The following is a 13,653-nucleotide window of genomic DNA, read 5'->3' on the forward strand; positions in this document are numbered from 1 at the left end:
CTGCTCAGATAGGGGACCTGGTCAAGTCAGGGAATAGGGTTTGTGGCTTCTACTGAAGCCCTGACTTCTTGGAATCCTACCTCCCCCCAGCCCCAATAAACTCCCAAAGAGAAAGACTGAAGCCTTTCCCCATTTTTCCTGCGGCCTCCCCTGGTGTCCTGTGTTAATGTTCACAACATCTGAGCCTGAAGTTGAACTGAACTTGCATCGTAACTTGTCCCTTGTCCCTGGCCAATCACCTCCGCAAAGACAACCACACAGGTAGAGTGCATCTCTAGGAATGCTTTATTGTTGCACTGGGGGGTATCACATGGACTGTGCTCTCCACCTCCCCTGTCTCATCTTAAGTGCCCTGCCCCCCAAGGCTTGCTAGACCTCTGCCCCCACCCACAGATTATGGTACACTCATGATAGAATATGTGTGTGTGTATATATAGATAGATGTGACTGTATAATATATATATATTTATCTATATGTACATAACACAGTTTTAATATTGATACAATACTGACTGTACAGTATTTATAGGTACAAATAAAATAGATAGGTTTAAACATTACAACTGGTTGGCTGGAACCCATCCCACTACAGTTTATTCAGCCAAAAATAACAAAGCACCAGTTGGCGTTTGGCATTTGACTTTGCATGTGAACCAACATGACTGGTAGGTGGGATAGATCAGGTTTGGATCAAGTCCCAGTGGGCTGAGATGACACTAAGCCCTTCCATCTGACGGGCTGGCTGCTTGAACCAGGGGCCAGGTCTCTGCTGGAGGGAGGGGCTGTCATATCAGCCTGCTACCACAGGCAAGAAGAGCAGAAAAAGTGATACAAACACAGATAGTGTCTCCTCACCACCATCTGCTTTTATTCAGCCTGTGCGGTGTCTGTTTACTCACTAGACATGGCAGTGCATGGCCAACGGCTACATGGGACCCCAGGGAGTGGCAGATAAAGTATGGGGCCCAAGTCAGGGGAGACTGGCTCATTGGTCTCTTGAGATCTGATAAAGGAAGGTTCTCCCCACTCTCACATCCCAAGCTAACCCAAATCGTCATGTCACCTACTGGGACCCATCGTTGCCCCCTCCTTAAATCAGCCTCGTAAAAATCAGCATCTTATTTACACAAATCAAACAGCTCATGGTGGTTGGGGCTGTGCTGTGCTCTGCCCCTGTGCCTGTCCACTCCAGTTCAATTTCTCTGCAAAAGCCAGTTCAGGATCAGTGCTGGGCCCAAAGGCAAGACCAGAACCTCCTGTCCAACCTCAAAAGGACCCTAGCAGCAAACAGGATGACTTAACCTCTCGGAATAGCAGAGAGCTGGGAGCACACACTGCTCTCTGCCTCCTCAACCCACAGGCAGGAGAGCTGAGAAGACTTTAGACTGACTGGTCGCCCCATGGACCCAGAGGGCAGTAGCTGTCTTCCTGCTCTGAAAATGACTCCTTTCTCTCAGAAGGGCAGAACACAAGTTCAGGGGTGGAGGTGGAATGGAGAGCGGACACTGAAATTCTCTTTTCCTCCCTTGTACATATGGAGGAACTTCAGGAAGTAAAGGGGACTGCATGGCCTTGCCTCTACCCTTAGGAGCAGCATCCATCTGGGAGCTCTCTGCTCTCATCCCCCCCTCACTGCCTTTGTGCCAGGGGGCCTGAGCAGTGGCACTCTGGGATCAGGCTGAGGCTCACAACTTTGTCTCAGGGCCAGCTGCCTGCAGGGTCGGGAAGGAATCCCGGATCTTTGCCACCTCCATGGCGCACAGGTGTCCGAAGACTTTGTTGTACCAGTCAGGAGAACGGCCCCTGAGGAGGTAGAAGCAGGAAGGCATGAGTTGTGGGTTCTTCCTTTGAGCCCCTTCCAGGGACAAGGAAGATAGGACTTGCCTCCTAGGATCAGGGGCATGGGGCGGGGCAGGGGCAAGGGACACCAGGGCTGAGGGGGCTTTGTACCTGAGGTCAGCACGGCAGATGTGAGTGAGCCGGGAGCGGCCCAGGCCACAGGGTTCCATGAGGTACTGGGACGTGAGCATCAGAGCCCGCACCCCCGACTCCGGCACAGGCTGCTCAGGATCCAGGGACTGAGACACGAGGAGGCAACCCCCACGGGGCAGGTCAGAGCGCCACATCCTGTGGGGAAGGGATGCACACATTCAGCTTCCTGGCACTGGTTTCCTCCCCACCTCCCCAGTCCCCCAAGCACACAAGAGTGACAGCTCATGCCCCTCACCGGAGCACCACAAAGTCACGGCAGGGATGGGGTGCCATGCTGTCAGTGACATAGTGGTACAGCTCCACACCCGGCATCAGGGCTTCCAACACCTGGGCCCGCAGGAGATCCTCATCCCAGAGGGCCCTCTCCCGCAGGACACGGTGTAGCACCACGGCTGGAGGGGCTGCCACTTCTGTGGATGCCTTCCACACGCGCAGCGGGTGCCCGTCTGGTGCCTGTGAGCAACAAGAGGAGGGACAGGGGCGGCTGTCAGGCCTGGAGAACTCCCACTCCACCCCTGGGCAACGGCCTACCCTCACTCCAGCCCCCAACAAGGGAAAGCTGCAGGGCTACTCCGCTAACTCCAGCCAGATCCAGACAGACCAGCCCTGTGTTTCCTGTCCTCTTCCTCCTTTTCAGATTTCTGCTCCTCTGCCTGCTCAAGAGCACAAAAGATGACAGGACACATATTCTCCAAGGCCTACTAGGCTCTACCAAGCAATGGGCACAGTGCTTGGAATTTCTGGAACCAATGATGATGGTCATCCTCAATGAACTCCTCCACCTACCATGGAAAGTGGAGCACGTGCAAAGCAACAAAAGCTGCCACTTCTGGTGCCTTTTGCATGTGCCAGGCCCTGTACAAGCCTCTTACCCTGATCCTGTGAGGGGGTTTTTACTATGACCATGGCAAACCTCGGACTTGTGGCCTTACTTATAATCAGAATTGGAGAAGGAACATGGCTCATGTCAAGAAGGACAGAGAGAAGTTACCTCCAGCCTGGGGCATGACTGGAGCCTTTGAACAGAGGAGGGGACATATCAAGTTGGGGCTGGAAATGGCTGGGGAAATATAATGCTTGGGGCAGGTCTGTCCTGGCAGAAGAACAGCAGCGGTAAGAAGCACAAAGGTGGAAATGTAAGGAGCTCAGCATGACTGCGGTGCAGGGAGGGATGGGAGTGAGGCTCTAAAAGTAGTGACCTTTTAGTCAGTGCGGCCTTCTGGAAGGAGCCTTCGGGAAGGTAATGCCAGCAGGTGCTCCCCAAGACAGAGCCCTGGTCTCGCTTGCTTCTCACTTCCTTATGGTGCTTGCTCTGCTGCCTGCCATTCTCCATGCAGAAGCACAGTGAGAGGCGGGGCAGCTCCTTCCTTGGGGATCCTTGCACACAGCCTGTGCTCTGCCCCCTCTTGGTCCCATGGCCAGCCTGGGCAGCAAGGTCCTCACCTTCTTGCAAGCCAGCTCCGTGTGCTGGGGCCCCGGCATGCTCATCCAGCCCTTGAAGCGCTCAGCAGCATTGTGCAGCAGCTCCTGGATGCTCTCTTCCATATAGAGGCTCAGGCTTACACCAGCAGCCCGGGCCTGCCGCAGTTCAGCCAGGGCTGGGCCTGGAGGGCTGAGTTCGGCCGCACTGTAGGAGCCACACAGTTGTAGCACCATGTCTTGGGGCACCTGGGAGGGCATACACAGACTGGGTTGGGGGCCAGGGGGAGTGGCAGAAGGTCAGGAACCTCCGGTCCTAGAGCCTATGGGGTCTGCCAGGTTCATTTTAAGGGAGCAGAGCTCTGGATGCTGCAGGGTGGTAGATGAAAAACTACAGGGGAAGAGCTGAAAGTAGGAGATTGAGGCATATGTGGTCAAGATCGGCCCTATCCCTGATTTAGGGTGCAAAGGTCAGGTATGTTGGTTCTACTGGGTCTGGGAAGTAGGCAACATGGCCTAGAGTGACTCACCTGGAAAAGTTTCTTGCAGTCACTGATCATGTGTGATAAGCCCTGGGTGGCAGCCATGTTCTCACTTAAGTCCCTAGGGCCTGGCCGGCCAACTAGGCTGCGTTTGCTCTTGATCCTGGAGGGAAGGGCCAGGAAGAGAGGGCCAGGAAGAGAAGATGGCATAAGGGCACAAGACAAGCTCCCCAGAAGCCTGCTTGCCAGTCCTGAACACAAAACAGTCTGTTGCCCTTTCCAAGCCCCTGCTTCACAGCGTCCAACCAGCCCCAGGCCCCTGAAGAGTCAGACTGACCCCTTGTGGTGATGCCTGGGAACTGCCGTGCCAGCCAACCAGGGCCAAAAAGCCAATGAGCCCCAAACCCTCCCTGCCATGCCCTGCCCTGTTTCACCTGGGTGAGGGGTTATCCTTCTTGGAGACGTTGAGGTGGAAAATAGAAGGTGCCAGGCACACTGCCAAGTTACCGGCTGTCATCTGGTTCTCCTCAGCAGAGGCAATGTCACTTAGGAAATAGAGCAGGGTCTGTAGTACCTCTCGGTTCTCATCGGGAAGCAGCAAGGTGGCGGCTTGTGTGGCTGCCAACCACTGATCCTTGGGGAGGACTGTGAGGAAGGCATGACAGAAGGGTTTCCTTATTCCCCAAGAGCCTCTGCATTCCAGGAATGCAGAAGGCACAGCAATCCCAATGTGAAATTGGTGAGGGGGAAGGTGGACTCTGGGGGGGTCTCTGGGTGCTAGATCAAGCCTGGCTCTAATGTGAAGTGTACCCTCGTGGAAGTCCCTGCCTTTCTTCAGGGCCTCAGTCTATCCTTCCATATAATGGGTTTGGGGGAATACAATGTGGTCTTTAACAACCTTACAACTTGGCATAGAAAATCTTTCACTGAGCTCATGGGCATGGCTATACTTGCCTGCACAAGGTTTATCTTCCACAAACCCTAGGATTCAGGAAGGCTGAGAACCTGGCAAGTTACCGGGGATAGGTGGGTGACTCACGCTGGTAGATCTGCAGGAAAGTGGTAGTAAGCTTGCTGGTGAAGATGGGCTCGGGCAGGTCCCGGAAATACTGCTTCAGTAAGTCAGCCACATCATAGGCTGACTGACCCTCATAGCAGACGTTGTCAGGGGAGGTCTCATTCATTTGACGCAGGGTCTGGATCCTGGACTTCACCCCAGACTTGCGGAAGATGCCCACCTGGCCCATGGAGGGGAGGGAAGGAGACTGTGAGGCCAGCCATAGACTGGGTATCAGGAGTGTAGGCCACCCCGGAGACCCCCAAGCCTGGCAAGCTTCCTGCTAGGCAGGGTAGAAGAGAAGTGGAAAAACCAAAAAGATGAGTTTGTATAGCTTTGGGTCCGAGGAAAGAGATGGCCTTAAGGGAGATGAGTAGGAAAACAAGGTCCTAGGCTAAGGCAGGCTCCTGGTAGATGGGGGCTACTGCACTTGGGCAAGAAAAAGCTGGCACAGAGCCAGGTGAAAGGGAGCTTGGGTCCATCCTTCTTTGGCCTTCATGAATATAGGAAAAGTCTCCGTTGGGCCAGCCCGACCCAGGAGGAAGGCCAGAGTGGCTTCCCTCCCCGATCCCTCAGCCTTGGACTTCTTTCCCATTGCCATCTCTCCTCATGCTCCCTGGAAGGCCTCACCTGGTCCAGGCACTGGCTACGCAGGTAGCGCATGGCTTGCTGAATGCTCTGGGGCAGTGGCTGGCCTGTGCGCTGCACATGAATGAGGGGTGGCACCCCAAATACCTGCTGGCCCCGGTAGTTTGGTGTCTTGTTCCTCTTCATGAACTTGGGGACTGACCTATTCAAGGGAGAGATAAAAGATCAGGAATGGGGACAGGGTAGGCCCAGACACAGCTTGGAGACTGTCTCTAGTCTTGGGAACTCAGGTCCAGCTGCCCAGAGTCAACATTCATTGAGCATCCACTCTAGGCCAAGTCCTAGGGAGTCCCAGAGGAACACAGGGAGCTCTCAGTCTGGTCAAGGAGATGACTGCATTGATAGGCAGTGACAATACACATGGCCAGAAGTGAGCCAAGAACTTAAGGAAGACCCACAAGGGAGGGTAACTATACCTAGCAGGTCAGGGAAGGCTTCAGAGGGAAGGTAGAAATTCAGCCAGCTCTTGAGGGATAGGTAGGCATTGTCCCACAGGAGAAATGGGGAAAAAAGACATTCCAGGCAGACAGAAGAGCATGGTCAAAGGTAAAGAGGCAGGAACCAAATTCTACATTCAGAGAAGGGTGACTGGTCTGCTGGCCTGAATGGTGGTGTTGTTTGGGCATGGTAGAATAAAGACCCTGACAGATGAGGCAGGGTTGAAATGTGAAAGGATCATGATGGGAAGGAAGCCAGATCTTATTCTTTGACACAGGAGGGTTTTATCAGGAAAATGATCACCAAAGCTGCATTTCAGGACAATCTCCTTGGTGGCAGCATGGAAATTGAGATAGAAGAGGTATAGCTGGGGGGCCTGGGGTCCCCCTTCACCCCCTCCTCATCCATGGCACACACTCATGTAAATCCCATGTGCATCTCCCACAGACATACATAAGGCACCCGGAATGGCTCACAAGCACATGAAAAGATGCTCAACATCACTCATTATCAGAGAAGTGCAAATCAAAACCACAATGAGGTACCATTTCACGCCAGTCAGAATGGCTGCAATCCAAAAGTCTACAAGCAATAAATGCTGGAGAGGGTGTGGAGAAAAGGGAACTCTCTTACACTGTTGGTGGGAATGCAAACTAGTACAGCCACTATGGAGAACAGTGTGGAGATTCCTTAAAAAACTGGAAATAGAACTGCCTTATGATCCAGCAATCACACTGCTGGACATACACACCGAGGAAACCAGAAGGGAAAGAGACACGTGTACCCCAGTGTTCATTGCAGCACTGTTTATAATAGCCAGGATATGGAAGCAACCTAGATGTCCATCAGCAGACGAATGGATAAGAAAGCTGTGGTACATATACACAATGGAGTATTACTCAGCCATTAAAAAGAATTCATTTGAATCAGTTCTAATGAGGTGGATGAAACTGGAGAGTGAAGTAAGCCAGAAAGAAAAACACCAATACAGTATACTAACACATATATATGGAATTTAGAAAGATGGCAATGATAACCCTGTATATGAGACAGCAAAAGAGACACAGATGTATAGAACAGTCTTTTGGACTCTGTGGGAGAGGGCGAGGGTGGGATGATATGGGAGAATGGCATTGAAATACGTCAATTACCACATGTGAAACGAATCGCCAGTCCAGGTTCGACACATGATACAGGGTGCCATACAGGGTGCTCAGGGCTGGTGCACTGGGATGACCCAGAGGGATGGGGTGGGGAGGGACATGGGAGGGGGGTTCAGGATGGGGAACACATGTACACCCATGGTGGATTCATGTCAATGTATGGCAAAACCAATACAATATTGTAAAGTAAATAAATAAATAAAACTGAGATAAAAAAAAAAAAAAATAAGGCACCTGGAGTCATGCTGGCCTCTCCAGTTCCCCAGCACATCCCACCAGTCCACTGACATAAGGGCTCCGCCTGCCTGACCCACTTTCTGAGGATGACCCTCCCAGGACCCTGGAGTGGGGCAGGGAGGGATCTAAGACCTGGATAAGCAGCTCAGTGCCCACTCTGGCCCAGGAGGACTCACCAGACCCAGCCCTGTTTGTGGGGGATGGTGTACTTCTCCATGAAAGTGGTGAGCCGCAGCAGTGAGCCCTTGTGCAGGAGGTGTATCTGGCTGGCAAACTGCCGGTTGATCTCCAATGACTCTGAGTTGAGGCTGGGCCGGTGAGAGTTCTGAAAGCTGTGCCAACGGAGCTTCCTAGTGAGAGGCGAGGGGGTAGAGAAGGCTGGAGGAGCAGGTTTCAGCAAACCTTAGGAAAAGTTGTGTTCTTCTGGTCCTTTTCCTCCCCCCGCCAAAGAAAATATATACAAAGAGATGGGACCACTGTCAGCACTGCTGCGGGGCTCCAGGGTGGAGGAAGCTTAGTCTTGATTTCCAGGGCTGCCCAGAGGCCAAGATGTTGTCAGGGAGGGTGGTACAGAGATCGGGCCCATCTAGTGCCAGCAAGCAGTATGAGCCCCTCTTCCATTCAAGACTGCAGGGGAGGGGCTTCTCTGAAAAACCCAGAATAGTGAAGCTGGGGATCAGAGACCATCTCCTGCAATGCCCTTGATTTACACATGGGCTACCTAAAACCCAAAAGGAGCTACAGTTTGCACAGGCCGTAGCAGAGGCAGGTCCTAAAGCTTACATTCTAGATTCCCGAGTCCCGTACTTTCTTTTTCTCTTCTGGGACTGGCTGCAGGCAGGCAATCACTCAGCCCCTAAGAACTTTCCCCTGCGCCTTGTGACTAAAAAACTGGAAGTGGGAAAGGGGGACATGGAGGGCGGATAAGGAAGGGAGGGGAGAAAAGGGGTAAGGGAAGAGATGAGAGGAGGGGGAGGGAAAGGGAGAAGGGAGAAAGAGAGACAACAGAATCCTTGCCCCACCCTTACCCTGAACTCCCACCTGCAGGGTCTGGTAAGTGAGGCCCCGACACCTGAATCTCGTCGCTCACGGGATACTGATGTCTGGAGTCCAGTTGGGGACCCTGTAGCCTCAGCCTCGTTCATGGAGTTCCTGCTACTATCCAGCTCACTGGAGGAGGCCACAGTGTCGGAAACGTGTTCTTCTTCCACAGACAGGCTGGAGGAAGAGGTTGGTTCTCCCACTGAATGTGTCTCCTCCTCATGATCCTGGGCAAAGCCTGGGGCCCCAGTCTCTGACTGTGCCAGGAACTTAGCCTTGGCAGGGGTCTGAGGCTGAGCCAGGACTCCAAGTTGCACATCCACCTGGCCCAGGGCTAGGGACTCCCTGAGGGCTGGAGCCTCTCCCTGGGTCTGAGCCTCACCGGTCTGGCCTTCCACTCCATCGGTGGCTATTTCTACTGTTGAAGTGGCCTCCTCCTCTACTTCCTCCTCCTCCTCTTCTTCCTTATCTCCAGGCCCCAGGTCTGGGCACATGGCTTGAGACCAGAGCTCTACCCGCTGCTGCAACCCCCACACGTGCTGGAGGATGTCATCCAGGTGAGTGTAGCTGTCCCCACCTTCCTCCTCCTCCTCTTCAGCCTCGGCCCCAGCCAGTACAGGCTCAGCTGGATACAGCTCTGGCATGTTGTCATAGATGCTGGTGTGGCTACCTATGGAGCCACAGGAGCCCCGGCGCCCTTCATGGCCCCAGTGCCTACCCGGCTGCCAATCTGCCAGGCGGTGTCCATCCTCTGGGCACAGGCTCTCAATGGACAAGGAGCGAGGGAATGTGCCTGGTTTGTGGTCTCTGGGCACATGCACCAGGCAATCACCCTGGTGTGCCCGCGGAGGATGCTGGAACATGGCCACAGGCCAGGCCTCCCAGGCCCTCTGAGTCTCAGCGCCACTGCCACTGGCTGATGTGGCCGCCTGGTTCTTGGCCCGATAGAGGAAGCCATGGCGACTTCGGAAAGAGAAGGCTTTGGCAACCTTTTCTGAGGTGACTGAGCTGTGCTCCAGATCTGCTTGCCGGCCTCCACCCTTTTCCTTCCGTCTGAGAGACTCAAGGTGCTTGAGGAAGCTCTGGGAACGGTGCTTCTTGGTTTTGTCCCGGGGGCCCTCCTGGCCCCGAGTGGGGCTGAAGAAGGGCCAGTGACTTGGGCTGGAAGAATGGCCTAGCAAGGGCAGATCCGCTGGCTCAGGTGGTAGGCTCACAGTGATGGCAGGCAGGGAGGTGGCACTAAGCTCAGTGAGGACGCCCTCACAGCTAGAGGTCACTGGCAGGTCAGGGCTTGCTGGGGCCAACAAGTCAGAGGAACCCATGCGAGACCACTGCTTATTTTCTCGCTCAAAGGTCCAGTGGTTGCTGATGGTACAGTGCTCTTCCTCCTCTGAGTCTTCATTCTGAGAAGAGCATCACAGGGTAGGGTCACGGGTAGCCAGTCCACAAGCCCTTTCTTGGGCTCCACTCTCTGCCTCCAAACTCTTTGGGGACTTGGGGGCAAAGGGCCCTGCTCTCTGACTGAGAACACATCCTCAGAGTAGAAGGCACTCCTCGGCACTCTGGGAGTGCCGGAAGAAGCCAGGAGTCATGGAGAAAGCCTGGATGGAGGGTAGTGGTCATCTGGTCAATGAAATCCCTACCCATTTTTACAGACAGGGAAACCTAAACAAATGAGAAGCTGCTTGCCCAAGGTCATGGCAACCCACTTCAGTATTCTTGCCAGGAGAATTCCATGGACAGAGGAGCCTGAAGGGCTATAGTCCATGGGGTTCCAAAGAGTCAGACGTGACTGAGGGACTAACAATTTCACTTTCAAGTGAATGACACAGCAGGGCTGGAATCCAAGCATCCCTGACATCCTGTCCTCAGCAGCCTCCCAGCGAGTCTTGAGGCTATAGTCTTAGATAAGAATCCCAGAATGCCAGAGCTAGAAAGGATATTTTACATTTTCTAGTTTTCTACTTTGCAAAGTGGGGACGCTGAGGAACAGAGAGGGGAAGAACTTTGTCCAAAGTCACTGAAAAGTCAGTGCAGAGCTGGGGCTAGGAGCCCAAGCTCTCCTGTTTCCCTGGTGACTTGTTTACGGCAGGCCTCTGGTGGAAAAAGCTCCAGAGAAAAATCCATAAAGCCTGACCCCAGGGAAGGGTAGGTTCATTTCCCCACCTTCCAGGGCTACATGCAGACTCAGAGCCATCTTAGTTCCTACAATCCCAGACTAGCAGAGTCAGAAAGGTTTTTGGAGGGTATTAATGCTGCTCTCAATTCATTGTAGAGCTGGAGAAAATGAGGCTTAGTGTAAGACTTCGTGAAGTGAGATTGGACATCCTGACTTCTAAGATCTTCTAAGATCATATAGGCCATGATTTTCCATCACATTATTCTGTCTCTGCCCCCAGTGAAGGAATTTTTGCCATCACAGAGAAGGCATGTAGGCAGATGGACTTCCCTGAGGGATGTCCATCACTAGGTCAAGTTATTAGAAAATCCAGGAGGGAGTGGTGGGCTGATAAGGCTGAGTGATGCTATGAGTCAGGGTACTTTTTCTCATACCCCAACTTTGAGACCAGGCTAGCCGAAACCCAGCAGCCTCATAAACGTACATCCTACTCCCAGGCTGGAGCAAGGCACCACCCTGGACAGCCCAGCCTCCTAGGACACTGGACTATTTTCATAAGTTGTTTGTGTTCGTCCTGGGTTAGCCATGGTGCCACAAGACCACAGACCCTATCCTTGCCCTAACTCACCTGCTTGCATTGAAAATGAACCTCCAGTTTCATCGAGGCACAACTGTTCAAGGTCATCAGCCTCCTGCAAGTAACACAAAGCAGGGTTCACCCAAGGGTCACAAGCCACCGAGCCTGCAGGGACTAGCCTAGGACGCTAGGAAGATGCCGTCCACTGCTTCACATGCTCAAGACATCAAAACATCTCCCAAGTCCCTGTGTTCATGAAGGTTTCAGTGCTAGACATGATGCTGTAGAAATTATGGGCTCTTGTCCTCTAGGAACTTACAGATGTGAGACAAAAAATAAAAACAACCACTACAGAGATGGGACACATTCAAGAACAGAGCAGACAGAAGGCATAGAGGGCACACAGAGGGTGGGACGAGCAACTTCCCTGAAGGCAGGGGGTGCAGTCAGAGAGAAGTCTTGCTGGAGAACAGAAATGGGATTTGGATCGACAGAGAGACAGAGACTCCTATCCCAGTCTTCAACCAAAGCCTGTGACAAGGTAGAGAGGGAAATGGTCAATAAACAGACCAGTGCATGTGTGAGGGGTAGACTGAGGCTGATAAGGTTGGGCAGAGCCATGTTGCAAAAGGCCTCAGGTGTCATGCTAAAAAAGCTTTAGACTTCTTTCTGCAGACGGCAACATATTTCAAGCAGAGGAGCACTCACTGGGAAGCTGACTCTGGTGGCTCTTGTGGAGTTGTATCAGAGCAAGGATGGGAATGCTGAGATGGAAGATAGGAAGGCCAGTTAGAAGGATGGATCCAAGAAGTCGTGGTTTGGCCTCAAAAAGTAGAGGGGGACAAATTAGAGGAATGTTTGGAGGCTCTAACTGAAGGGAAATAAAAGGCCAAAGACCTTGGCTTTCTAGTGCCTGGGGGTGGGCAGTGAGGATATCACAGGCACAGAGACAGAGTGAAGAGTGAAGAGCATGAGAGCAGCAGATAAGCTTTGTTAATAGGCAGGTTACTCTGTCAGAGGGGCAAGGATGGCTTTTTTTTCCCACGAGGAAGCCCCAAGCCAGGCCCATGACCTCCCAGGCCTAGCCCTTAGCCCCCCTACCTGCACAGGGCCCCCAAAGAGTCCTCGTCCAAAAAACTGTGGTCCTTCTTCACAGAGCCAATATCCACAGGAAACAAACCTTCTGTATGGCAGAGAAAAGCAGAGATGAGTCTAGAGCAGCAGGTTAGAAACTCAGTGCCAGGGACCCTGCAGTGAGAAGAAGGGGGAGCAGGCAGAAGGGAGCCAGGCAGGCGAGAGCTGAGGAGGAGGAGAAAGGCTGCAGTGAAGGAGGGACCCAGGGAGCTCACGGTTGGCCACAGGGGGAAGATCAAGGAGAAGACAGAAAGGTCAAGCTGGACAAGAGGACCCATCAGTCAGTGAGGCAGGTTCATGCGGGAGGCTGCTCAAGACGGGGAACCTCCTCTCTGGCCCAAGGTGAACCAGGGGGACCAGGGAAAGAACAAGGACACTGTGCAGTCAAACAATAGCTCCCTTTCCCTTCTGCTCAGAGCAAGAGCACCTGCTCCCTGGGGTTTGAGAAGGGAAAGGGGGAGAGGAAGGAGCGGAGGAAGAGGAGAGAATACCTGCAAAATCTCACACCTCTCTGCCTACTGGTAAAACAAGCCCATGAACTCATTTACTAATGTTAATTGAGCACCAACTTTCTGCTAGACACTGGGGACACAACAGCGAATGAGACAAAAATGATCCAAGCTTTCATGGAGTTTGCGCTCTCACAGGGGCAACAGATGGTGAACAGTATGCGAGAGAAACAAAGTATGCTGTTACAAATGCTAGCAAAGACATGAGCCAGGGTGACAGGGTAAAGAGAGGCCTTACTAAGGCTGAGCCCTGAAGAGCAAGAAGGGGTCAACTGGGCCAGGAGCCTGGGAGAAAGTCTCCAGCAGGACCAAAACTAAGGCTCCAAGGAGGGCGAGAGTCTGGTGTGAGCAGGTGGTAGGAAGAAGCCCAGAGAGTAGTGAGCAAAGTGGAGAGAAGCACGTGGAAGCTGGGCGATGCAGTTTTGTCGGCTAGAACAAAGCGTTGCCGCTCACTTCATTTTGGGTGTGCCATGAAGCCCACGGAGGAGTGAGTGACAGAGTGGAGTGGGGTATACTGTGGTCAGGCCTGCACTCCCTGGGTCACTCTAGCTGCTGAACATCAGAGTAGAGGACGGAGTGTAGAAAGGAGGCTGTAGCACTAGGCTGGGCGAGCAGATCACACTAATGTGACAGTTAAGGCCATATGAAGTGGATAGATTCAAGATATAGTCTGGAGGGAGCAGGGTCTTGCTGAAGGGTTAGATACAGGCACAAAGGAAAAGAGAACCAGAGGATGATGTCGGGACGTGGGGCTTAGGTGGTGGTGGCCCCATCAGGTGGTAACATCTTAGACGGCTGTCAGACAGCTGAGCAAAGATACTGAACTGAGAGTTGAAG

General features: G+C 53.0%; 1 protein-coding gene across 4 annotated transcripts in view; it reads right to left on the minus strand.

Moving 5' to 3' along the window:
• Nucleotides 1–267: 267 nt before the first annotated feature.
• The window catches only part of STARD8 (StAR related lipid transfer domain containing 8), an 82,306-nt gene continuing 68,920 nt past the window's right edge, over nucleotides 268–13,653 (minus strand). For 2 of the 4 annotated variants that reach the window (XM_024988133.2, XM_024988134.2), the window contains 12 exons: nucleotides 12,275–12,356; nucleotides 11,225–11,288; nucleotides 8,478–9,880; nucleotides 7,613–7,786; nucleotides 5,581–5,740; nucleotides 4,933–5,131; nucleotides 4,328–4,538; nucleotides 3,942–4,056; nucleotides 3,436–3,660; nucleotides 2,228–2,445; nucleotides 1,951–2,127; nucleotides 268–1,803 (listed from right to left, as the gene is read on the minus strand). In XM_024988133.2, coding sequence (XP_024843901.1) covers nucleotides 1,686–1,803; nucleotides 1,951–2,127; nucleotides 2,228–2,445; nucleotides 3,436–3,660; nucleotides 3,942–4,056; nucleotides 4,328–4,538; nucleotides 4,933–5,131; nucleotides 5,581–5,740; nucleotides 7,613–7,786; nucleotides 8,478–9,880; nucleotides 11,225–11,288; nucleotides 12,275–12,356 — 3,146 coding nt within the window. In that variant the 3' untranslated portion in view covers nucleotides 268–1,685. Of the gene's footprint in view, nucleotides 1,804–1,950; nucleotides 2,128–2,227; nucleotides 2,446–3,435; nucleotides 3,661–3,941; nucleotides 4,057–4,327; nucleotides 4,539–4,932; nucleotides 5,132–5,580; nucleotides 5,741–7,612; nucleotides 7,787–8,477; nucleotides 9,881–11,224; nucleotides 11,289–12,274; nucleotides 12,357–13,653 lie in introns of those variants that run through there. The other 2 variants (NM_001102517.1, XM_059883487.1) reach the window with 2 other exon arrangements.

Source organism: Bos taurus, chromosome X (assembly GCF_002263795.3).
Source record: "Bos taurus isolate L1 Dominette 01449 registration number 42190680 breed Hereford chromosome X, ARS-UCD2.0, whole genome shotgun sequence".
Classification (NCBI taxonomy): Eukaryota; Metazoa; Chordata; class Mammalia; order Artiodactyla; family Bovidae; genus Bos; species Bos taurus.